The sequence below is a fragment of the Taudactylus pleione genome, unplaced genomic scaffold (assembly GCF_031769625.1).
Source record: "Taudactylus pleione unplaced genomic scaffold, aTauple2 ptg001012l, whole genome shotgun sequence".
Taxonomy (NCBI): Eukaryota; Metazoa; Chordata; class Amphibia; order Anura; family Myobatrachidae; genus Taudactylus; species Taudactylus pleione.
Window position 1 is genome coordinate 63,488 of NW_028285413.1, and position 26,513 is coordinate 90,000.

At 45.0% G+C, this 26,513-nt stretch overlaps 1 protein-coding gene across 1 annotated transcript in view; it reads left to right on the top strand.

Moving 5' to 3' along the window:
* The window catches only part of LOC148454303 (usherin-like), a gene marked incomplete at both ends in the record, with an annotated part of 948,215 nt that overhangs the window by 16,746 nt on the left and 904,956 nt on the right, over positions 1-26,513 (top strand). Inside the window, one exon of the mRNA XM_088461074.1 lies at positions 16,046-16,229. Coding sequence (XP_088317200.1) covers positions 16,046-16,229 — 184 coding nt within the window. The remainder of the gene's footprint in view (positions 1-16,045; positions 16,230-26,513) is intronic.

A 26,513-nucleotide genomic window follows, 5' to 3' on the forward strand; every position in this document is an offset into this window, starting at 1 on the left:
CTATATATATATTATTTTTATTTTTTTTCAGAAATGTAATTAATACATAGAATTGTCTTTTTCAGAACTAGGCTTCACAAAGCTTGGCTAATCCCTTACATTTGTATTGCTCTTTCATGGGTTGCTTTGTCATATTTAACCTTTCTGTTATTGACATTTACTTTTTGTTACTTACTTGAATTTGTCTAATAGTTTGCTTTAATTAATAATTTACATTAATTCTAGGAGACTCAAGTCTACATGGCTTTTACATAGAGTTTACAAATTTATTTTAAAACAAATTAAGTAGATATCCATAAAATATACATACAAAGAATACAATTATGCACTGTATTATTAATTGTCAAACTGATTTTTCATTTTCATCAAATGATAAATAAAACTGCTCTAAATAATTTGTTGCAATGTAAATGCACATTAAGTAGCAGAAGGACTTATGATTTCATGTTAATTTAATTGTCACAAGAAAAGAGCAGATACTTTCAATAATGCATTGAGCTTTTAGCCTTTTTTGAGATAAAAAAAAAATACTTTCAAATCCACAGAGAAAATTTTGCAGCTTTCCTGGCTTCAGAATTAAAATTAATTGTACTTAAAAAATGGTCCCACGTATACTTGTAACCTGTGATGAGTAAAAATGTTAAAGGAATACATTTGGTTCAAGTGAAATTTATAGGCAATTTGTTAAAGTAGGAGCGCGCATTAGAAGGTGCATTAGAGGCACATTGGTTTTAATACGCCACTCAATAACTTGAACAGAGGTTAAAAATGCAACTTAACCTCCATTAAGTATATTTTTTAAATGTTTTAATTCTAAATTATTTGGGGTGTACACTAATAAATATGACAACAGTATGTTTTTTCTTTCTCTTGATCACCGCCCTCCCCTCCGGCGCAGAGTAACCTATTGACATTCTCAGTATGCAATTAATCAGAAAAGACCATGTAAAGAACGACACAGAAGTGATGTCACGTCTCTTGTGGCCAGTAACACACCCCTGTCCTTGAACGCTTAAAGACAAAGGTTTATTCTGATCTTAAGCACTGGGAAATAATCTAATTTAAATAATAATAATAATAATAATAATAATAATAATAATAATTAATAATTAATAATAATAAAAAAACAGTTGTTGGAAGATCCTAAAAAAACAATGGCTGGTAACGCATATAGTTCCTGACGCTTGAAAACTAAGTTGGTTGCACCTCTGTCTCTGTGGCTGGCGCCTAGTGGGGGATTGAAGACACTGACTGATATTATTTCACTATTTCAGTGTTTTAAGCAACCCCATAAGCTTGGCACCCTAGACAGCTACCGTACCATAGAGGTAGCACCATCACTGGATTTTCACAGGGAACAACATTATGACTCTCGTGGCCATCACTCAAACCATTTTGTCTTTATCCAAAGCATACATATAACACACACCCCAGTGTATGGTGTTTCTGATTCCTGCAAATTACATTGTGTAATAAACGTATAGTGTGAATATATGTACATATTTATGAATGGAAGGGCTCTGCGTCATCTCCTGGGGGTCATAAGTGGCCTTGCAATGTGATTTTTTTTTTCTCTTAATATTTCTAACATTTCTTGATTTAATTAATTAAAGCCAGTGTTAATCTAAAACTTTTTAATGCTTCAACTCAGTAGGTTCATGCTATATGCCAGAGGTTCCCGAACTCAGGTCCTGATTCAGACCCACTCCCAAGCACATGAGCGCTCGCGAGCGGGTCGATGGTGTGCTCTGCGCACGCGCAGAGGCCGCCCTGCGCGTACGCAAGCCCCGGAGCAAGAGAGAAAATCTCTCGCTCCGTGGCTCACTACAAAAGGGGTGGCTGTCAATGTTGATTGACAGCTTGCCCCGTTTTGTAGGCGTGGTGAGGGGGTGGCTTCACAAACGAAAGGCGTTCCCAAGCGAACCCCTGCCGTTTGTGGGCGGCCCCACTGACATCACCAGTGAAGTCAGTGAGAGAGCTTCCAGCTCTATTAGAGCCAGAAGCTCTCTGGGGCTTGCTGGTATGAGACCCTACCACAAGGGTCTCGTCGCATGCCCGATGGTCGCGATGGTCCATCATCCTGGCCGCTCGTAATAGCTGTGGGTGGTCACCCACAGCTATGCGAGCGGCCAGGAGGCCGCACAAATAAAAAAAAACGCCCAGATTCAGAGCGAGCACTCTTTTAGAGTGTCCGTCTCTGAATCAGGGCCTCAGTCCTCAAGGGACCCTAACTGTCAAGGTTTTTAGGATATCCATGATTGAGTACAGATGGTAAATAAAAAAACTAAGGTACTAATTAAGTCACCTGTGCCCAAGCATGGTTATCCTTAAAACCTGGACCGTAAGGGTGTCTTGAAGTTTTGAATTAAAAAAAAAATTTTAATTAAAATTTTTTTAAAAAAATTTAGAAATGGATACATCGGCTATAAATCGCACAACAGTAAATGTTATTATTGCTATGCTTATAATTATTGCTTTTATTCTAAGGATCTGCAATGGGGAAGTCAGGAGCTGTACAGTGAGGAAGTAAAGTAATTAGTGTATAACAAAAACATAGCGGTCAACAGAAAAAGTACAGGACGTTACACTGAGGAAGCATAGAATTGTAGATAAGGCATAAGTGGGCCACGCGGGAGGCCAGATGCAAGGATGCACAGATAGATTAGGTTGGAACAAATTAGAAGGAGGAGAGAGGATCCTACACATTAGATATTACAGTCTAATGGGGAAAGGTGTCTGAGACACGGAGAGAGCACATGGGTATAGGGAGCTGGGCAGTGACGGCAGAAATAGGTGAAAGACTGAGAGATTTTGATGAACATGTGGCATAATTGAAACATTGGAACCGGGTGGAGGCACTCACTGGGTGTGGAAGTATAATGCACAGGTGGGATTTGCACAGGAGAAGCCATAGAGGTGGGAGGATGATTAACTCCGGTGAGGTGAGGATGGAGATGTAGGGTAGTGGTGGTGGGGGGGGGGGAGTAGCTTATGGCTTTGTAAGTGATAGGAAGGAGTTTCATTGGATTCTCTGAGAAATGTGGAGCCAGAGTACAGATTGGCAGAATCAGGACAATGATTCCTTTTACAGTGTTGAGCATGGACTGAAGTGAGGAGAGACGGCGGGCTGGACAGGAGGAGGTTACAGTAGTCTAAGCGGGAGATGGTGAGAGAGCCAATAACCATAGATATGTCTGTCAGAGTGATCTAATCATCATTATCAGTCTGTACGTATGTCCTCCCTCTGCAGTGCTCTCAGTAGTCCGGAATCTCAGTGGAATCATCTTCTCATTCAGTAGAGCAAAGTTTGCGAGGACCATGCAGAGGAAGGGTGGGGGCATAAACAACGCCACGTCCTATTTATTATGGCACATGGACACAAATACATATTCTGCAGTGATAATTATCCTTTATTGCTCTGTTAGTTATGAGCCTGGCTGTAAAACCAAATAAGTTGTGTGGTGAAGCCAAAGTGGTTTCCGTGCCGATAGAATCGGCCTTTTAAGCAATAGACAGAATACAATCAGAATTACATTGTTCCCCTTTAGGCAGAATTAGGGGCCTACTTATCAAATATTGCTCATATCTGTCCCTCCATTTCCAACAGCGGAAGCAGCACTTAGGGGTTTAGAGTTGAACAGAATCCCAGTTCGGAATCACTTTGGGGTTCCAAGTTTAGATGTGAGTCCTAACTTGGGTCTTCTCACAATTCGGAACTCAGATTAAAAAAACTGGATCTCATGTGTGTTGGATCGCATTTATGTGCCTCCATCGTGATTTCGGGAGCTGTGAGGTGGTGAAATTTAACTGGAAATGAAAGTTATTGATGTAAATAATACTACAGGAACAAAAACAGCTCCAAGTTACAAGATTTTTGCTGTTTTTAACATTTTTTAAAGAAATACAAAATAGAAATCAGGACCAGGAGGGTAGTTTTCTCAGATGTCATCTCTAATCTCTAATGTCAGCTGCGTGGAATTTATTATTTCCACGAATACTGGCGATAGGAAGTTATAATTACCTGGCAAACAACCGGATAATTAATAAATGGGCCCTTTAGTCAGTACTCAATTGTTTGACATGTTATTTAGACGGAAAGATATACTTACATTTTCTTGGCTTTATTAGAGAGATGTTATAACCTATTTTTGATTCTACCCATCATTTTAGTTTGAATTCCGATTTAACCCATATTACTGTATATTTTTATAATTAAACTAAATGACACTGAACAGTCAAATGCCACATTTCAGTTTGTGTAGGATTTGAAGCCCTTTTATACCTCTTTCACACTGAGCCTCCGACCCAGGATATTGCAGGGGCTTGGTGTGAAAGGGTCAACCCGGGTTGTGTGCCCTGGGTCCTCGACCTTGGTCATGACCAAGGTTATTCCCGGGACCGACCCGGATATGGAGCAGTCTGAAAGGTGCGACCTGGGTTATTTGACTTGGGTTACGGTAAAAGGAGCTGATTGGCTGATCAGGAGTGCAGTGAGCAATCACCCCCCCCACTTATCACTCATCTATGTGAGCCTGTAATAAAAACGTTCCACGTCTAATGATAAACACTGTTTGCAGTGATTGACATGGATGCAGTGTGAAAGGTGACAACCCGGGAATAATCCAGATCCAAGGGGCAGTGTGCAAAGGGTATAAAGAGCTGTAACACGGGTTGAATCCGTGATCATTAGCCCGGATCGGACCTGGGATTTAGGTGTGAAAGGGGTATAACATTGAATGCAGTCATTTAAATGTTTACCGGCCTCCTGGACAGCGCTGAATGAATATATGGGTGACCTGGCGCAGTTTAAACTAAAATGTGAAAAAAGCCAAACTAAAAGACTGAATTACATACGATATTTTCCTGTAAAAATATCCCATGGAACTCACAAAGAACGAAAAGTTTATGTTGCCCAAGAAAACTATTTGAGTACATACAGTACAGTAGATTTCTAGGAAGAAAAACACAAGCTCGGGATTTGGAGCCAATAAAATAAATTACTTGCTTTGTCAAACATTTTCTGCTGGCATTGATATTGTAAACTCCTGTTGAGTGAGTTTGCAAGATGTCACTTTCTTGAAAATGCTGGCACGCGGCAGGGTTTCTGGTTATCTTGTAAGGTAGCCAAATCTGCAGCAAACCTACTTTGGAAACGATTTTTCCAGATTTTGTATTTGATAGAAATAATCAAACGTTCTCATGTTTTCATTTTCAAACACGTTCAGAGCTCACGCTTGAATTTTGTTTTTGCTGTGTATATTGAATATGGATTTGTGTATATTTGTATTGTGAATGAGGCTTTTTATGCTGTTATGTCCATCCACATTTGTAGACTATAGACCGCGAGGATCTCGTGTTGTGCAGAGCTTCATAAAACTGAGAATGAGACTTGCGCATATTTATTACACCGGGACCTATTCTGGTTTGCAAGGAAGTTGGAAATGCAGCGGCATCTAGTTAGTGTTAGCAAACTGCGCACGTGCCATGGTGAACATACCGATATTTATGTACATTTGGCCAATTCTGAGGCAGACTCATCGTGGGCATTTTCCTCCATCCATGAAATGGGCATTTCTGGGTGTCAACTGGGCGGCAACTTTGCGTATACAGTACGTGGAAGAGAACAGCTTAGTGGGCGCATAGTAGTTACACCATATTCTGAGTTGGCAAAGGGGACGGCTATTACAGACATGTCTCATGCATGTAGCATGGGGAAGGCCCAGATGATAATGATGACAGTTGCTCTTGAATGTGGAAGAAGTGGGGCGATGTGTTCTCATTTAGACATATGTATAGTCGCTTTGGCATTCTGTTTGCAATCCATTTGCATTTAGGATGCGGATGCATTCGGACCTGCCTGCACCTCTGCATATAGGGGTCAGTGTACTAAGAATCGTATCTGGCCAAGATGTATTATTATTTATTTATTACCAGTTATTTATATAGCGCACACCCTGCCCCAGTGGAGCTAACACTCTATATTCCCTAACACATGCTCACACACAGACACACAGAGGGTTAATTTTTGTTAACCTACCAGTATATTTTTGGAGTGTGGTAGGAAACCGGAGCACCCGGAGGAAACCCACGCAAGCACAGGGAGAATATACAAACTCCACACAGTTGGGGCCACAGTGGGAATTGAACCCACAACCTCAGTGCTGTGAGGCAGTAATGCTAACCACTACACCGTCTGTGCTGCCAAGACAGCATTCACGTGAGAGTTTCCCTTGATTTTGAAACATGGAGATTTATTAAAGGCTAACACGGGTGTAAAATTAGGATTCTCTCAGCAAAACACAGATGAAAACATAAATAAAAGTAAATGCACCGTCGGCCAAACTTGCAAGTACTTTCCATAGACGGGAATACACCACGAGGATTTACTAAGAAACGTGATTTAAAAAGAAAATAATTACATGGGGTCCCCCCTCCCAAGCATAACCAGCCCCATGGGTCTTTGAGCCGTCCCTGGTTCAAAAAATACGGGGGGGGGGAATCTGCAGGGGTCCCCTGTATTTAATGGACCAGCATCGGGCTCTTGGTTCCTGCCCCAGTTTTAAAAATACCGGGAAAATTTGTGTAGCCATTCCCTGTGTTTTTAGAACCAGTATCAGACTCCACTAACAAGAGGGGGAGGGGGAAGGGAGGGGCACCGAGAGGGGGGTGGGGGAGTGGGGGAGCGGGTACTATTTACCTGGGCTTACTGTGGGACCCAGCGGGGACCTAGGTCCGCTGCCGCCCCCCCTCCCTCCCTCACCGCAGTACAGCACACAGCGTGCGCTGAGCTGCATTGGGAGACTGCTGCGGCTCCTGAGCAGCAGCCCAAGCAGTCTCGTATGCCCGTGGGGGGAGTGATCACACTGAAAGTGTCCCCCCTGGCTTTGCGTCGGGCTGAGGGGCTCACAGCGCCCTCCTCCCGAGTGCAGCACCGCTTCGTGGCGCTGCAAAAGTGTGTTCTTTGTTTTTTTGCTGAAGGGGGCGTGACCACGCCTCCCATGATTAGGCCATTCCCACTCTTCATCGGTGGTACTCTCCATGCCCCGGGGGAGGGGGGGTACCACAGCAGGGAACACAGCTGGCAGGGTCACCCAGGCAAAGCATTCCCCCCCCTCCTAGTATTCCCTGGCTGAGGATTCCTGGATAGGTGGGACCCCAAATAAAGGGTTCCACCTTTTTCCAGTGTACCCTAGGCTGAATCTTGGGGCTATTCTCCGCACCCCTGGGTGGTGGGTACGGGGTTGATATACTAAAGAATAGATTTAAAGTAATATTGTCTTTTACATTAGGGCAACAGGACCCAGCATGCTGGTACTTGGAGAACCACAAGTACCAGCATGCAGGGCATTAAAGGCTTGCTGGTGCTTATGGTGAGCCCTGTAAAATAAATATTATTCTAGAGCCATGACACACACGGAATGTTTAAATACTGTATTTTATTACACATGCACTCACCCCCACTCACACTCACCCCCACTCACACTATATACTTACCTTGTCCCTGGCACCACTCACTCACACTCACCCCCACTCACACTATATACTTACCTTGTCCCTGGCACCACTCACTCACACTCACCCCCACTCACACTATATACTTACAGTACCTTGTCCCTGGCACCACTCACTCACACTCACCCCCACTCACACTATATACTTACAGTACCTTGTCCCTGGCACCACTCACTCACACTCACCCCCTCTCACACTATATACTTACAGTACCTTGCCCGTGGCACCACTCACACTCACCCCCACTCACACTATATTCTTACCTTGCCCCTGGCACCACTCACTCACACTCACCCCAACTCACACTATATACTTACCTTGTCCCTGGCACCACTCACTCACACTATATACTTACCTTGTCCCCGGCACCACTCACTCACACTCACCCTCCCTCACACTATATTCTTACCTTGTCCCTGGCACCGGTCAGTCTCCTTCTCCAGTAGCATCCCAGGCGATGATCGGTCCTCTTCTCCAATAGCATCCCAGGAGATGATCGGTCCTCTTCTCCAGTAGCATCCCAGGCGATGATGGGTCCTCTTCTCCAGTAGCATCCCAGGCAATGATCGGTCCTCTTCTCCAGTAGCATCCCAGGCGATGATCGGTCCTCTTCTCCAGTAGCATCCCAGGCGATGATCGGTCCTCTTCTCCAGTAGCATCCCAGGCGATGATCGGTCCAATTCTCCAGTAGCATCCCAGGCGATGATCGGTCCTCTTCTTCAGTAGCATCACAGGCGATGATCGGTCCTCTTCTCCAGTAGCACCCAAAGGCAAGGAAATAACAAACCAAGGCCCTGATTCAGACACACTCGCAAGCGGCTGTCCGCTCGCAAGTGGGTCGATGGTCTGCACTGAGCATGCGCACAACAGAGGGAGCTCCGTCGTGCGCATGCGCCAGACGCGACGAGCGAAGGAAAGTCCTTCGCTCGTTGTGTCTGATCAAAGGGGGCGTGCTGTCGATGTTGATTGACAGCACGCCCCCTTTGGTGGGCGTGCCGGGGGCGTGCCTCCCTGACGGGGCGTTCCCAAGGGAACGCCTACCGTCAGAAGCCGGCCCACTGACATCACTAGTGATGTCAGTGGGAGTGATTTTGGCTCTGATAGAGCCAAAATCACTCCGGGCCTTGCGGTTGAAAACCTCAACCGCAGGCTCCGGCTCGCAGTTTCGATGGTCGCGATGGTCACGACCATCGTGGCCATCAAACTGCACGCTCGTATAGGCTGTGGGTGGTGACCCACAGCTATACGAGCGTCCAGGAGGACGCTCCAGAATTATGGAGGGCGGCCCTCATTCAGAGCGTGCGCTCTGCTCAGAGCGTACGGCTCTGAATGAGGGCCCAAATCCCGATTCAGATGGGCATTACAGTGCTATATACTGTACAAACAGCTCTGCTCCAATCTGCTCTGCTCGCTGATTGGCTAAGAGACTGTCACTCAGGGGGAGGAAGGGAGTGCAAATTCCTATATCTTCTTTTACAAAACTCTAGCCAACCTAGTTTTGCCTTTTAAATAATTAGCACTTTAAAAATATGGGAAGACTCGATACAGTTGTACCCGTGTCTGCACCTTGCAGGCTATTACATAAAACCTTACTTGTCTAACGTTTGGAGCTCTATTTATTACAGGGTGAAGAGACAAGTTGCTAGCAAAAATTAGTGTGCTTAGTGCTAGATATTCATCCATAGGTATACCTAGTGCTGGGATATGCACCCATAGGTATGCTTAGTGCTAGATATTCATCCATAGGTATACCTAGTGCTGGGATATGCACCCATAGGTATGCCTAGTGCTGGGATATGCACCCATAGGTATACCTAGTGCTGGGATATGCATCCATAGGTATGCTTAGTGCTGGGATATGTACCCATAGGTATGCCTAGTGCTGGGATATGCACCCATAGGTATACCTAGTGCTGGGATATGTACCCATAGGTATACCTAGTGCTGGGATATGCACCCATAGGTATGCATAATGCTGAGATATGCACCCATAGGTATTCCTAGTGCTGGGATATGCACCCATAGGTATACCTAGTGCTGGTATATGCACCCATAGGTATACCTAGTGCTGGGATATGCACCCATAGGTATGCCTAGTGCTGGGATATGCACCCATAGGTATACCTAGTGCTGGGATATGCACCCATAGGTATACCTAGTGCTGGGATATTCATCCTTAGGTATACCTAGTGCTGGGATATGCACCCATAGGTATGCCTAGTGCTGGAAAAGTCACCCATAGGTATGCCTAGTGCTGGGATACGCACCCATAGGTATACCTAGTGCTGGGATATGCACCCATAGGTATACCTAGTGCTGGGATATGCACCCATAGGTATACCTAGTGCTGGGATATGCACCCATAGGTATGCCTAGTGCTGGGATATGCACCCATAGGTATGCCTAGTGCTGGGATATGCATCCATAGGTATGCCTAGTGCTGGGATATGCACCCATAGGTATGCCTAGTGCTGGGATATTCATCCATAGGTATGCCTAGTGCTGGAATATGCACCCATAGGTATACCTAGTGCTGGGATATGCACCCATAGGTATACCTAGTGCTGGGATATGCACCCATAGGTATGACTAGTGCTGGGATATGCACCCATAGGTATACCTAGTGCTGGGATATGCACCCATAGGTATACCTAGTGCTGGGATATGCACCCATAGGTATGCCTAGTGCTGGGATAGTCACCCATAGGTATAACTAGTGCTGGGATATGCAACCATAGGTATGCCTAGTGCTGGGATATGCACCCATAGGTATACCTAGTGCTGGGATATGCACCCATAGGTATGACTAGTGCTGGGATATGCATCCATAGGTATGCCTAGTGCTGGGATATGCACCCATAGGTATGCCTAGTGCTGGGATAGTCACCCATAGGTATACCTAGTGCTGGGATAGTCACCCATAGGTATGCCTAGTGCTGGGATATGCACCCATAGGTATACCTAGTGCTGGGATATGCATCCATAGGTATACCTAGTGCTGGGATATTCATCCATAGGTATGCACAGAGCCAGCCCTAGGTAATTTGGTGCCCCCTAGCAGATAATCCCACCAGCAGTCTAAGTGTTTATATGCGGATGTAGTTATATTGCTTGCGGATGGGATGCCAGCTGTCCATATACTGATGCAAGAACCCCTAACATCCATACCTGGGTAAGTATGTTAAGTTTCCCCAGAATGGGGGGTTAAATTTAGGAACTCCCGGGGGGTAGATTAGGGATAGGCACCCCCCGGAGTGTATTAGGGTTAGGCTACGGGGAGGGGGGGTTAGGGTTAGGCACCCCCTGGGAGGGTTGGGTTGGTTTAGGGTGCAGGAAAGGGGACGTCAGGGTTAGGCACCACTTAGGGGGGGAGAGGGGGAGGGTACTTATCTCCTCTGTCAGGATCTTCAGTGATCGAGCTGCCGTCTATTCAGCCGCCGGCATAGCATACTGATCCCATATATATATATATATATATATATAGTGTATATACACAGATACATGTACACACAAATGTATTGCACACATACATACACATCCTATAAATATATACATATACACACACACATAGGTCCCAGTGCCTTCAAATTTAATTAGTAAAAAACAATAAAAGCCGCCTGACTTACTTCTTCTAGCCGGCGGCCACGTTCCTCTCTTCAGAGGACAATCAGCTTCCTTCCTCCCGCCCCCTTCTTCCTGCTGCCTGCCAGTCACTGAGCCGCAGGCTACACAAGCCATCGCTCAGTTGCCCAGTACCTCTCTGCGGCGCAGGCGGGTGTGACTGTCAGGCAGGTGCGCTGCACGACGAGTGCGCAGCGCTGGTGATCAGATCACTGTAGAGATCCGATCTCTGGCGGGGGGCCCTCAGAGGGGGTCCGGTGGTACTTAACCCCAGTGCTCCCCCAGCTCTGGGGGAAAGCATAGCGGTGAGTGACAACATTTGTAGGTCCCAGGGACCCACCACTTTTAAAAAATGGGGTCCTGTCTGACCATTTCTGGGTCCCATCATAATTTATGCTTTAGAGCTCCCCATATGCCTCTCAGACCTCCCCACATGCCCCTAAAATGCCCATCAAATACCCCCAACAGCATCAGATATCCCCACAAGCCCCTTAAATGCATGTTTTAATGCCTCCATGATCTTTCAGGTAATATGACTTGTCTGTTCACAAACCCCATAGTGAATAAGTAGGCTTACTATATCATCCCTTTATATATACATAGGCTTACTATATCATCCCTTTATATATACATAGGCTTTCCATATCATCACTTTATATATACATAGGCTTACCATATCATCACTTTATATATACATAGGCTTACCATATCATCACTTTATATATACATAGGCTTACCATATCATCACTTTATATATACATAGGCTTACCATATCATCACTTTATATATACATAGGCTTACCATATCATCCCTTTATATATACATAGGCTTACTATATCATCCCTTTATATATACATAGGCTTACCATATCATCACTTTATATATACATAGGCTTACCATATCATCACTTTATATATACATAGGCTTACCATATCATCACTTTATATATACATAGGCTTACCATATCATCACTTTATATATACATAGGCTTACCATATCATCACTTTATATATACATAGGCTTACCATATCATCACTTTATATATACATAGGCTTACCATATCATCACTTTATATATACATAGGCTTACCATATCATCACTTTATATATACATAGTCTTTCCATATCATCACTTTATATATACATAGGCTTTCCATATCATCACTTTATATATACATAGGCTTACCATACTATCCCTTTATATATACATAGGCTTACCATATCATCCCTTTATATATACATAGGCTTACCATATCATCACTTTATATATACATAGGCTTTCCATATCATCACTTTATATATACATAGGCTTACCATATCACCCCTTTATATATACATAGGCTTACCATATCATCCCTTTATATATACATAGGCTTACCATATCATCACTTTATATATACATAGGCTTACCATATCATCACTTTATATATACATAGGCTTTCCATATCATCACTTTATATATACATAGGCTTACCATATCACCCCTTTATATATACATAGGCTTACCATATCATCACTTTATATATACATAGGCTTTCCATATCATCACTTTATATATACATAGGCTTACCATATCACCCCTTTATATATACATAGGCTTACCATATCATCACTTTATATATACATAGGCTTTCCATATCATCACTTTATATATACATAGGCTTACCATATCATCACTTTATATATACATAGGCTTACCATATCATCACTTTATATATACATAGGCTTACCATATCATCACTTTATATATACATAGGCTTTCCATATCATCACTTTATATATACATAGGCTTACCATATCATCCCTTTATATATACATAGGCTTACCATATCATCCCTTTATATATACATAGGCTTACCATATCATCACTTTATATATACATAGGCTTACCATATCATCACTTTATATATACATAGGCTTTCCATATCATCACTTTATATATACATAGGCTTACCATATCACCCCTTTATATATACATAGGCTTACCATATCATCACTTTATATATACATAGGCTTTCCATATCATCACTTTATATATACATAGGCTTACCATATCATCACTTTATATATACATAGGCTTACCATATCATCCCTTTATATATACATAGGCTTACCATATCATCACTTTATATATACATAGGCTTACCATATCATCACTTTATATATACATAGGCTTACCATATCATCACTTTACACTGGGACACTCATGGATTACACAGGTTCTGTGGCTCATTAAAACCAGGTGAAATCCAGACATGAAGTCAGCCAGTCACAGAACCTGTGTAATTCATTCATTTGTCCCATTATAAAGCGATAGTATGGTTAGCCTATGAATAACGCTTTAGGTAATAGGCATATTTATCAAAGAATAAATGCCCAGCCTTTACACATTATGCCGCACATTAATGCCCTTTACACATTATGCCACACAGCAATGCCCAGCCATCACACATGCCACACATTAATGCCCGATCTTTACACATTATGCCACACAGCAATGCCCAGCCTTTAGACATTATGCCACACATTAATGCCCAGCCTTTACACATTATGCCACACAGCAATGCCCAGCCTTTACACATTATGCCACACATTAATGCCCGGTCTTTACACATTATGCCACACAGCAATGCCCAGCCTTTACACATTATACCACACAGCAATGCCCAGCCTTTACACATTATGCCACACAGCAATGCCCAGCCTTTACACATTATGCCACACATTAATGCCCGGTCTTTACACATTATGCCACACAGCAATGCCCGGCCTTTACACATTATGCCACACAGCAATGCCCAGCCTTTACACATTATGCCACACATTAATGCCTGGTCTTTACACATTATGCCACACAGCAATGCCCAGCCTTTACACATTATGCCACACATTAATGCCCGGTCTTTACACATTATGCCACACAGCAATGCCCAGCCTTTACACATTATGCCACACAACAATGCCCAGCCTTTACACATTATGCCACACATTAATGCCTGGTCTTTACACATTATGCCACACAGCAATGCCCAGCCTTTACACATTATGCCACACAACAATGCCCAGCCTTTACACATTATGCCATGCAGTAATACCCCTTACAAATGATGCTGCACATTAATGCCCTTTGCACATGATGCCGCACATTAATGCCCTTTAGTCCCCCTATGCAGTGCCCCCAGTAGTAGTCATCCCCCTCTGCAGTGCCCCCAGTGGTAGCCCCCTTCTGCAGTGCCCCCAGTGGTAACATCCCTCTGCAGTGCCCCCAGTGGTAACATCCCTCTGCAGTGCCCCTAGTGGTAACACCCCTCTGCAGTGCCCCTAATGGTAGCCCCCCTCTGCAGTGCCCCCAGGAGTCCCCCATATGCCTCTTAAACCCCCTATGCAGTGGCGGTAGCTGCCCCTCAAATAGGAGTGACCTGGGCATTATCCCCAGATCACTAAAGGGCAAATTGGTGGGTCAACTACTGGGGATAGCTCTGAAGCCAGCTGTCAGGGATTGGCCACAGCACAACGCGACCCCGGGGACCCAGCTTCTTTAAAAAAGTGAGTCCCCAGTGCCCGATATCAGGTAAAATACACGCTATAGCGCGTACTTGCAAACACTTGGGGTGGAGGGCATCAGCAGAGCCCTGGAATGCCCCTAGGTATTTGCTTAGAATGCCTCGGGCCGGCTCTGGGTATGCATAGTGCTGGGATATGCAGCCATAGGTGTGCCTAGGGCTGGGATATTCATGCATACAGTAGGTGTGCCTATTGCAGGGCAGCCTCCATAGGTGTGACTAGTATCAAGGTATCCATCCATAGTTGTGCCTAGTGACAGGTATGCATATGCACCCATAGGTGCTTAGTGCCAGGTATGCACCCAAAGGTGTGTCTAGTGCAGGTATGTACCCATAGGTGTGCCTAGTGACATGTATGTACCCATAGGTGTGCCTAGTGACAGGTATCCATCCATAGGTATGCCTAGTGCCAGCTACTGTATGCGCCCATAGGTGTGCCTAGTGCCATGTATGCACCCATAGGTGCACCTAGTGCCAGGTATGCGCCCATAGGTGTGCCTAGTGCCATGTATGTACCCATAGGTGTGCCTAGTGACATGTATGTACCCATAGGTGTGCCTAGTGACAGGTATCCATCCATAGGTATGCCTAGTGCCAGCTACTGTATGCGCCCATAGGTGTGCCTAGTGCCATGTATGCACCCATAGGTGCACCTAGTGCCAGGTATACACCCATAGCTGTGCCTAGTGCCATGTATGCACCCATAGGTGTGCCTAGTTTCAAGGTATCCATCCATAGGTATGCCTAGTGCCAGCTACTGTATGTGCCCATAGGTGTGCCTAGTGCCATGTATGCACCCATAGGTGCACCTAGTGCCAGGTATGCACCCATAGGTGTGCCTAGTATCAAGGTATCCATCCATAGGTGTGCCTAATGCCAGTTATGCACCCATAAGTGTGCCTAGTATCAAGGTATCCATCCATAGGTGTGCCTAGTGACAGGTATGCACCCATAGGTGTGCCTACTGCCAGGTATGCACCCAAAGGTATGCCTAGTGCCAGCTACTGTATGTACCCAAAAGTGTGCCTATTGCCAGGTATGCACTTTGCCAGTTTCAATGCCACTTAAATCATTTTATGTATTCCTAAAACTTCTAATGGTGAATACTGGTAGTTATATGCTTTCAGTTGCTTTCATATTGAAAATATTTACAGATTTATTTTATACTGACTTTGTATAATGTGCAGCAATTTATGTATATACTAGTAAATCCTTGTACCTTGCCCCATACAGTAGCTGTAGTTTTGTATTTACAGCTGATAAAATATCAGTGGTTACTTATATGCTTAAAATGTTTTTGTGTTATTGTCGTTGTAAACACTAAACATGAGAACCTCTCTTGTCTTGTAGGCTTTTATTTACCCGCTGATCAGAATATGGGATGTACGCCATGTTTTTGCCATCCCAAAGGTTCGATTAATGGCACCTGCAATGAGATCAGTGGTCGCTGCCATTGTGGGGACTATTCCGTGTCTTTACCTAAGTGTGATCAATGTGCTGAAATGTTCTATGGATTTGATTTGGATGTTGGAAGGTTTGTAGCAATAATTTGTCATATAACATTTCAAAAGTGTATTCATACAAACGTGAGTCGCCTGATTTACCAAATGTCTTCCTAATAGTGACACATTCATAACAATTCATCATCTGTGCTGGTTAATATATATGTGTATATCATCAATACAATGTGCGTATGATTTTTCCTGTATGGTCTGTCAGATAATCTTCTTATTGGGGGCGACGTTTCCATGGAACATATTTGTGCATCTAAGGCCTGATTGTGAGTTGTACTCAATGCATGGAAAGCCAATGAGACAATGGGGCCTATTCATCATCGATAAATGCTCCGGTAACCACGCGGACACACTACTTTCCACATATTTTAGTTACCGGGCCACTCAATATCAGGATAGCACCCCCTGTATTCAACAATTGCTCACGAGAACAAGCGTCATCCCCAGACGGAGCTTGCTCTCGTAGCCCCGCTACGAGGGGATGCGAAGATGGACCTGAGCGGATCTCTCCGCAGCCTTCCTGCTACCTCCCCTCGGGTCATGCATGCGTAGCCAGCCAGCAGAGAGGAGGTAAGTAACACAGCGACATCTGTAGGTGCGATACTAACCGAGGGGACAACTGCTGATGAATTGCTCCGGTGTAAACTATCCCCCATTGCGAGTTGGATACTTAAGTATTCCTCGCCGCGAGAACCGATGATGAATAGGCCCCCTATGGCACAGGTTTATCAGCGAGTGATATTCTTGTTATCACTCTTTACTAATCTTAAATGGTGCTCCAACCAATCAGCTCCTAACTGTCATTTTTCGTACACATATAGAGTTATATAGTGGGAGGAGCAGGGTCCCCAGCAGCACAGAGTATATCAGGAGATGAGTGATGTGTCAGTGAGGACAGGGCTGCATGTGACAGGGGCAGTGACATGATGTGAGGAGGAGAATGGAGGCAGCAGGAAGACACAGACTGAGAGTTATATAGTGGGAGGAGCAGGGTCCCCAGCAGCACAGAGTATATCAGGAGATGAGTGATGTGTTAGTGAGGACAGGGCTGCATGTGACAGGGGCAGTGACAGGATGTGAGGAGGGGAATGGAGGCAGCAGGAAGACACAGACTGAGAGTTATATAGTGGGAGGAGCAGGGTCCCCAGCAGCACAGAGTATATCAGGAGATGAGTGATGTGTTAGTGAGGACAAGGCTGCATGTGACAGGGGCAGTGACATGATGTGAGGAGGGGAATGGAGGCAGCAGGAAGCCACAGACTGAGAGTTATATAGTGGGAGGAGCAGGGTCCCCAGCAGCACAGAGTATATCAGGAGATGAGTGATGTGTTAGTGAGGACAGGGCTGCATGTGACAGGGGCAGTGACATGATGTGAGGAGGGGAATGGAGGCAGCAGGAAGCCACAGACTGAGAGTTATATAGTGGGAGGAGCAGGGTCCCCAGCAGCACAGAGTATATCATGAGATGAGGGATGTGTCAGTGAGGACAGGGCTGCATGTGACAGGGGCAGTGACATGATGTGAGGAGGGGAATGGAGGCAGCAGGAAGCCACAGACTGAGAGTTATATAGTGGGAGGAGCAGGGTCCCCAGCAGCACAGAGTATATCAGGAGATTAGTGATGTGTTACTGAGGACAGGGCTGCATGTGACAGGGAAAGTGACATGATGTGAGGAGGGGAATGGAGGCAGCAGGAAGCCACAGACTGAGAGTTATATAGTGGGAGGAGCAGGGTCCCCAGCAGCACAGATTATATCAGGAGATGAGGGATGTGTCAGTGAGGACAGGGCTGCATGTGACAGGGGCAGTGACATGATGTGAGGAGGGGAATGGAGGCAGCAGGAAGCCACAGACTGAGAGTAATATAGTGGGAGGAGCAGGGTCCCCAGCAGTACAGAGTATATCAGGAGATGAGTGATGTGTTACTGAGGACAGGGCTGCATGTGACAGGGGCAGTGACATGATGTGAGGAGGGGAATGGAGGCAGCAGGAAGCCACAGACTGAGAGTTATATAGTGGGAGGAGCAGGGTCCCCAGCAGCACAGAGTATATCAGGAGATTAGTGATGTGTTACTGAGGACAGGGCTGCATGTGACAGGGACAGTGACATAATGTGAGGAGGGGAATGATAGGCAGCAGGAAGCCACAGAATGAGAGTTATATAATGGGAGAAGCAAGATCCCCAGCAGCACAGAGTATATCAGGAGATGAGTGATGTGTTAGTGAGGACAGGGCTGCATGTGACAAGGGGCAGTGACATAATGTGAAGAGGGGAATGGAGGCAGCAGGAAGCCACAGAATGAGAGTTATATAGTGGGAGAAGCAAGGTCCCCAGCAGCACAGAGTATATCAGGAGATGAGTGATGTGTTAGTGAGGACAGGGCTGCATGTGACAGGGGCAGTGACATGATGTGAGGAGGGGAATGGGGGCAGCAGGAAGCCACAGAATGAGAGTTATATAGTGGGAGAAGCAAGGTCCCCAGCAGCACAGAGTATATCAGGAGATGAGTGATGTGTTAGTGAGGACAGGGCTGCATGTGACGGGGCAATGACATGATGTGAGGAGGGGAATGGGGGCAGCAGGAAGCCACAGAATGAGAGTTATATAGTGGGAGAAGCAAGGTCCCCAGCAGCACAGAGTATATCAGGAGATGAGTGATGTGTTAGTGAGGACAGGGCTGCTTTTGGATGTCAAACTGAAGAGATGAAAACTAAGACATTAATATCTAAGGTCGGGTCTTTTCAGGCAGGTAAAGTGCTACCTTTATACTAGAGATGTGCGTTTCGGTTCTCCAGAAATCCGAATCCACACTTTCCACAATTTCGTGAATCCGGGTAAATCCGTGTCGCGGGTCTGATCTTTTTGCGGTTCGGAATTCGGATTTTAAATCCGAATTTCGGGTTTTGGATGGCATAAATTACATGATTTTATCTGTTTGTTAAACTTTTTATCTATTTTTATTTTTAAAAATCGAGATCCAAAACCTTGAAGAAGATACAGATCCAAAACCAAAACACGGGGGTCGGCACTCGGCACACATCCCTACTTTATACGGCCCGTCAGATAGTCGTTAGAGATATTTTAACACTGTAATTAGGCCTAAATATAGGGAAGGTGTAAAGACTGCCCTGGTCTATGATCCCTCTTGTTTAGTATGATTATAGAGGCAGGTTTGGCGGATGTGTATGTTCGTCATTCCCTAGACGTCATAGGGTAACACCTTCTATAGCGGCAGCTGTAGGTCTTGGATAGATAGGTTTATTGTTAAGAAGAATTCTGTATCGACCATTTCAATCAGGGGCGTCGGAATGATTTTATGTTGGGGGGTAAAGTAAGTAAGTAAAGTAAGTTAAATAAATACACACATCTGTCGTTTACCCCTTCTAATCATGAAAAGGAAATAAACTTCATTATTGCAATTGTTACTATTACTGTAGCAATGAGATTAGACCTTATCAGCAGGGTCACTATAGTATTACCTTACATGGGAGGAAGACCCAGCTGCTTCTGATCATCGCCATCAGGGCGCAGGAGTCGAGCGTCTTCTAATAGGGGCTGTAAGAACAAATGCGCACAATTCGGCCGTGGGGAAAGGACTGCGCAAGATTCATGTACAGTTGAAAAAACTGCAATTTGTGTGACAGAAGGCACAAATTGCGTTTGCGTACAAATGTAAATGAGCTGCAGTGTATGTGCGGTTGAGGAGGACACACACAGGGATATAGTATATACCACCAAACAGTGGGAAAATAAACTAGAATATGATTATGAAAATACACAATTTGGGACAGAAGAAAATAGATACAGTAACTACTATTCATTGTATGCAAAACTAACCTCCGAGCTCTCAGTAATATGTGCGATGTGCAGATCTGTGGCCCTCTACTGGCCAGACGCCGTACAGCCCCTCACCACAGACCGTACAGCTCCTATGTGTGCTGTAATGACCTGATCAATGAGCGTCACCCATTGCTAATTTATATCAATCTTGACAGATTAGTGTTTATGAAAGTCACTCGGTGAGAAAAGCTTTCCCGCAAGAAAAATGAAGGTTTTTTTAAATTGATTGCAGGGAAGCCTCTAACTGCACCTGAAGAGTCTATGCAATAAAGGCTCCTCTATATTAATATTACAAAAACCATTTATCCCAGGAAAAAAAATCAATAAGAGAAGAATGCATCTTAGTTTAGTGTTGGTTTTCCCAATGAAAATTGTGTCGTTCATATTATTCATATTTCCCCTTTGAATAAACATGAAAAGAAAATGTCAAATAAAGAGGAAACGCATGATACATGACATTCCAAACTGAATAAATAGATAGGTAAGTAGGCAGGAAGGTAGGTAGATATTTTAGCTAAGATAGAAATATATGTTTTACAATCACTTCAGTAGACAATTAAGCCACAAACCTGATACAATAGTTTCCTTTAGTAAAGCAATTACTGTATATGTAATCTGATTACTCATTAATACATGATCACAGTGCAAATAACTATAACTATAACAATTCCGATGCAAAAGAACAAATGTTCTGTACATTCGCTGTGTTGTGCAATTGCCTGTCGGTTTAATCGTATGATTGCAAAGCTTACTGTACTCTACACTATGATCTGCTTATTGTAATAATAATATGCAACGTTCTGCAGAAAACACCTTTATTCTATCTGTTTTCCGCCCACACACGACGACTTTGTAATGTTTGGTATAAATCGGTCATGTAATCCTGGCGTTAGTTACTGCAGTAGCCACGTGTGCAGGTAATTCTCTTATAAAAATTGTCTAAAATAATATTTCCAATTTACTATAAATCTGCAGAAAATATCCATCTAGCGAGCGCTGGGCCTGATTCCGCTAATGCAAGCGCAACGGATCGCTATTGCTAAAATATGTTATCGCTTTCCTAAGCTTCCCCCTAGCATAGGGACACCCACTGCTGCCTTCTCATATCCATCCGACGACGGGCATTAGCGCAAACATCGGTAACATCGACACAGCCACACAGCCTCTAAGTCAAGTCTGACTTGTCTCAAAATACTGCGTAACTCCTGACACACCGAGAGCTCTCAAGCTCCGAAGGAGATCGCAACGGCTAATTTATGTACGTCCATGGAACGGCGTATAAATGGTCAGACACGACTGCGTTTTTATAACCACTCCCCCGTTACCTTCTCCAAACACCGACTATCTGTCACTCAACTTACAAGTGGATCCACTGGGCGAGTGTAAATGCAACGCACTCACTGCACTGTACAGTGCGACTTTCATGCACGCACAATGGCTAACAATCGCTCAATCTCCGTACTTATCGCCATTGCGTAAATACTCGGAATCAGGCCCTCTCAGCAGATACATATTAACATATTTAATAGCAAATCCATGTATTTTATTAGAAGAAGTGCATTAAACGTGTAGTTTATTTATGCACCAAAAATAAACTCTGTTCCTGAAAAGATTTTCTTACGTAAACGCTTTACCAATTTACTTTCAGTTCTGCATTATATACAGTGATTTGCTATAGATAACCGGGGAGATTTGTCGCTTTGTAGATAATATTGTCTCTTTAATCCTATCCTAACTTCCACGCTGTATTTAAACTCTAATATGCCAGGGCCAATTAGCACAGGCCGTAATGAAAGTATTTATTGTGGTGATGCCTCATAGAATCGCAGAAATGATCAGGAGAGAAAAAACCTCTTCATGTTCTTTTTGACTTTAACGGAAGATAAAATTCAGAGGCGAACAAAATGATGCATTTTATTTATTCCCAGTTGGAATATTATTCCATAAAACAAATTTGCAGTCAGTGTTGCGGCTGTAGCTTTTATCAGGCTTTTTAAGGGTGTTGAATGGGTCACTCAGGAGACCAAATAGTGAGAGTTCCAGCGGGGTAAGTGATCAGGAGACAGGGGCCGTCTGCTTGCTTTAAAGCCTATTGCCTTTTATGTTTCTTTGGCAAAATGATTTTTTATTTGAAAAGATTATAAAATGTTGAAAATATTTCCGATTAATTTACTATAAATGTATCAAAGTTTTCTTGCTAAATATATACGAAAAAAATATGGCATCTATTTTTAGACCATTTAAAGCCACTTTAAGCCCTAAGCCAGGTACACACTAGACGATGTGTGCACCCAGCGATGGCAGATTCAACGGATCGATATATCGGGCGATTCGTACACACTGCAGGATCTGGTGTACAACCTGCCCGATATGTCATTCCCCAGCCACGTCCATAACAATGGTGACGTTCCTCAAATCTTCAGTTTGGCCTGCGCTGCAGGTCGACCCGAAGATGCGATGAATGACACGTGGGAGCGTACACACTGAATGGCACAATAGAGCGTACACACTTGATGACGTGGACGTGGTCGTTCTGATCTGTCGGAAATTGGCAAATCGTCCAATATACATTGTCTAATGCAGAGGTTCCCAAACGCGCTCCTCAAGGCTCCCCAACAGTTCAGGTTTTAGAGATATCTATGGCTGAAAACCCAGTAAGCATTGAGCCACTCTGGCTCTTCAGCAGGGCTTATCAAATAAGCCCTGCCGAGAGAGGAACCAGGGTCAGCAATAAGTTATATAGTGGATATGAGTCAATGAGTTGTGCTATGATGGGAATGAAATAGGGATGAGCGGGTTCGGTTCCCTGAGAACCGAACCCACCCGAACTTCGGGGATCCGGGGCGATCCGAGCCCAAGCTCGGATCTCCCTGTCTGCCCCGGATCCCTCTCCCGAGGCAAAACCTCGAGATCTGCTGTCGGATCTCGAGGTTTTGCCTCGAGCGGCCATTTAAAAAAAAATGCCTTTGCCTTTAATGGGCAAAGTGCTGATTGGCTGACAGAGCCGTCTGTCACGGCTCTCAGCCAATCAGCATTATGGTGCTCATTTGCATGTAGCACGGACTCGTGAGATCCGTGCTACATGCATCTGTGTGATTGACAGTGACACAGAGCACAGATGGGTCAGTGAGACCCGTCTGTGCTGCTGTGTATTTCAATGACACAGATGCACGCACGGACCAGGAGATCCGTGCTACTTGCATCTGTGTCATTGACACAGAGCACTAACGGGTCCGTGAGACCCGTCTGTGCTGCTGTGGTAAATAAAAAAAAAAAAACCTGTGTAAAAAGAGAAAAAAATGGCGTGCCCCCCCCCCCAAAAAAGAGCAACCAGCCCCGGGCATTAGTGACCCAGTGCTGGGTGTGCTTAAATACAGGGGACAAATGACATAGGGGTCCCCTGTACTTAAACACAACCAGCACCGGGCTAGTCAGAACCAGAGCTGGTTGCCAAAATACGGGGGACAAACGACGTAGGGGTCCCCCGTATTCTGCGCAACCAGCTCTGGGCTCTGATCCGGTCCTGGTTCTGGAAATACAGGGGAAAAAAATGAGTAGGGTTCCCCTGTATGTTCCAGAACCAGCACTGGACTTTTTCTAGCGGGGGGCTGATGCCACAGCCAGGGGAGCCCTTTCACCGGGCCCCCCAGCCGCAGCATCAGCCCTGACCGCTAGTCAGCCCAGGCCAGGGATCCCTGGAGAGCTGGGGACCCCCCCAATAAAGGGGTCACCCTCTCCAGGGCACCCCAGGCCCAGGCTGATAGCCCGGGGCTATCCCCGCCACCCCTGGTGGCGGTGGGTGGCGGGTTGATTGTGTGGTGTGGTGTAAATAAAGAATATCAAACATTGTCTTTACAAGTAGAACTGCAAGTCCCAGCAAGCCTGCCCCGCATGCTGGTACTTGGAGAACCACAAGTACCAGCATGCAGGGCATTAAGGGCCCACTAGTACCTGTAGTTCACCTGTAAAAAAATGTTTAAAAAAAACACAGGACACACACACCGTGACAGTATAAGTTTATTAAACATACATACACACACACACACACACACACACATGTACACATACTCACCTATGTAACCCTGTAGCATCGGTCCACTTGTCCGGTAAAGTATCCATAGGGGACCTGTGAAAAAAAACATACTCACCATCTCCTATGCGAGGTTCTGTCCTCTTCGTTCCAAAGTAGGCATCCCCGGACTTGGCAAAAAAAAAAAACGAAAACGCGATCCATGAACTTAGTACCGTTCTATAGAACGGTACTTCCCGAATGAGAGCTTAGCGGCGGGGTATCACCATGGAAACCCCGCTGCTAAGCGTTCATTGGCTGAGAGAGGCCATCTCCCGTCTCTCTCAGCCAATGAACGGCTCCCTCCATTGTAGTCAATGCTGGGAGCCGCAAGGTTATTAAAGTTTACCCTGCGGTTCCCACCATTGACTACAATGGAGGGAGCCGTTCATTGGCTGAGAGACGGGAGATGACCTCTCTCAGCCAATGAACGCTTAGCAGCGGGGTTTCCATGGTGATACCCCGCCGCTAAGCTCTCATTCGGGAAGTACCGTTCTATAGAACGGTACTAAGTTCGTGGATCGCGTTTTCGTTTTTTTTTTTTGCCAAGTCCGGGGATGCCTACTTTGGAACGAAGAGGACAGAACCTCGCATAGGAGATGGTGAGTATGTTTTTTTTCACAGGTCCCCTAGGGATACTTTACCGGACAAGTGGACCGATGCTACAGGTTACATAGGTGAGTATGTGTACATGTGTGTGTGTGTATGTATGTTTAATAAACTTATACTGTCACGGTGTGTGTGTCCTGTGTTTTTTTAAACATTTTTTTTACAGGTGAACTACAGGTACTAGTGGGCCCTTAATGCCCTGCATGCTGGTACTTGTGGTTCTCCAAGTACCAGCATGTGGGGCAGGCTAGCTGGGACTTGCAGTTCTACTTGTAAAGACAATGTTTGATATTCTTTATTTACACCACACCACACAATCAACCCGCCACCCACCGCCACCAGGGGTGGCGGGGATAGCCCCGGGCTATCAGCCTGGGCCTGGGGTGCCCTGGAGAGGGTGACCCCTTTATTGGGGGGGTCCCCAGCTCTCCAGGGATCCCCGGCCTGGGCTGACTAGCGGTCAGGGTTGATGCTGCGGCTGGGGGGCCCGGTGAAAGGGCTCCCCTGGCTGTGGCATCAGCCCCCCGCTAGAAAAAGTCCAGTGCTGGTTCTGGAACATACAGGGGAACCCTACTCATTTTTTGTCCCCTATATTTCCAGAACCAGGACCGGATCAGAGCCCAGAGCTGGTTGCGCAGAATACAGGGGACCCCTACGTCGTTTGTCCCCCGTATTTTGGCAACCAGCTCTGGTTCTGACTAGCCCGGTGCTGGTTGTGCTTAAGTACAGGGGACCCCTACGTCATTTGTCCCCTGTATTTAAGCACACCCAGCACTGGGTTACTAATGCCCGGGGCTGGTTGCTCTTTTTTGGGGGGGTGCACGCCATTTTTTTCTTTTTTTACACAGGTTTTTTTTTTTTTTTTTACCACAGCAGCACAGACGGGTCTCACGGACCTGTCATTGCTCTGTGCCAATCACACAGATGCATGTAGCACGGATCTCCCGGGTTCGTGCTACATGCAAATGGGCACCATAACGCTGATTGGCTTCCTGTCTGCCACTGCAGTGCCACTCCTAGATGGGCCACGTGTTTGTGCCGCCCCCTTGTGTCGCTTAGCATAGTCATCCAGCTTCCTCGGTACAACCTTTTGGCCTAAAAACAATATTGTGAGGTGTGAGGTGTTCAGAATAGAGTGGAAATGAGTGGAAATTAATGTTATTGGGGTTATTAATAGCGTAGGAACAAAAAAAGGCCCATTTATGTGATTTTAGCGTTTTTTTTTTATTTTTTAAGAAAAAATCCAGATCCAAAACACAAAACCCAGAACCCAAAACACGAAAGGGTGGTTTTGGCAAAACCAATCCAGATCCAAAACACGAAGAAAGATCCAGATCCAAAACCAAAACACAAAACACGAAAAGTGTCCGGTGCACACCCCTAGAATGAAATCGGTTGCGCAGTAACTTTTAAAAACACAAATGTTATTTTATCCTAAAAATACAACATTTACCTGTTTCACTTCTTATTACAATTTTGAGGACACTGGAAACCTCATAGATTCCTATGGTTCTGTCTTTTGGGGGCTCGCCCACGCTCTCATAGACTAGCAAGACCCTGATATCTAATAAAGCACCGCACTGTATAACGAAAGAGCATAATGAAAAGTAAAAATTACCATCCGCAAAAAAGGGACCAATCTCGCAGTAACCTTTGATTGCAGTCACTGATCTACCAGGTTATAAAATGTGCATTATAAATGCGTTACAGAATAGTGCTAGAAAATACAGTATATTTCCTATTTTCCTCTGAACAGAGACGAATGATTAACATAAACCTAGACAGG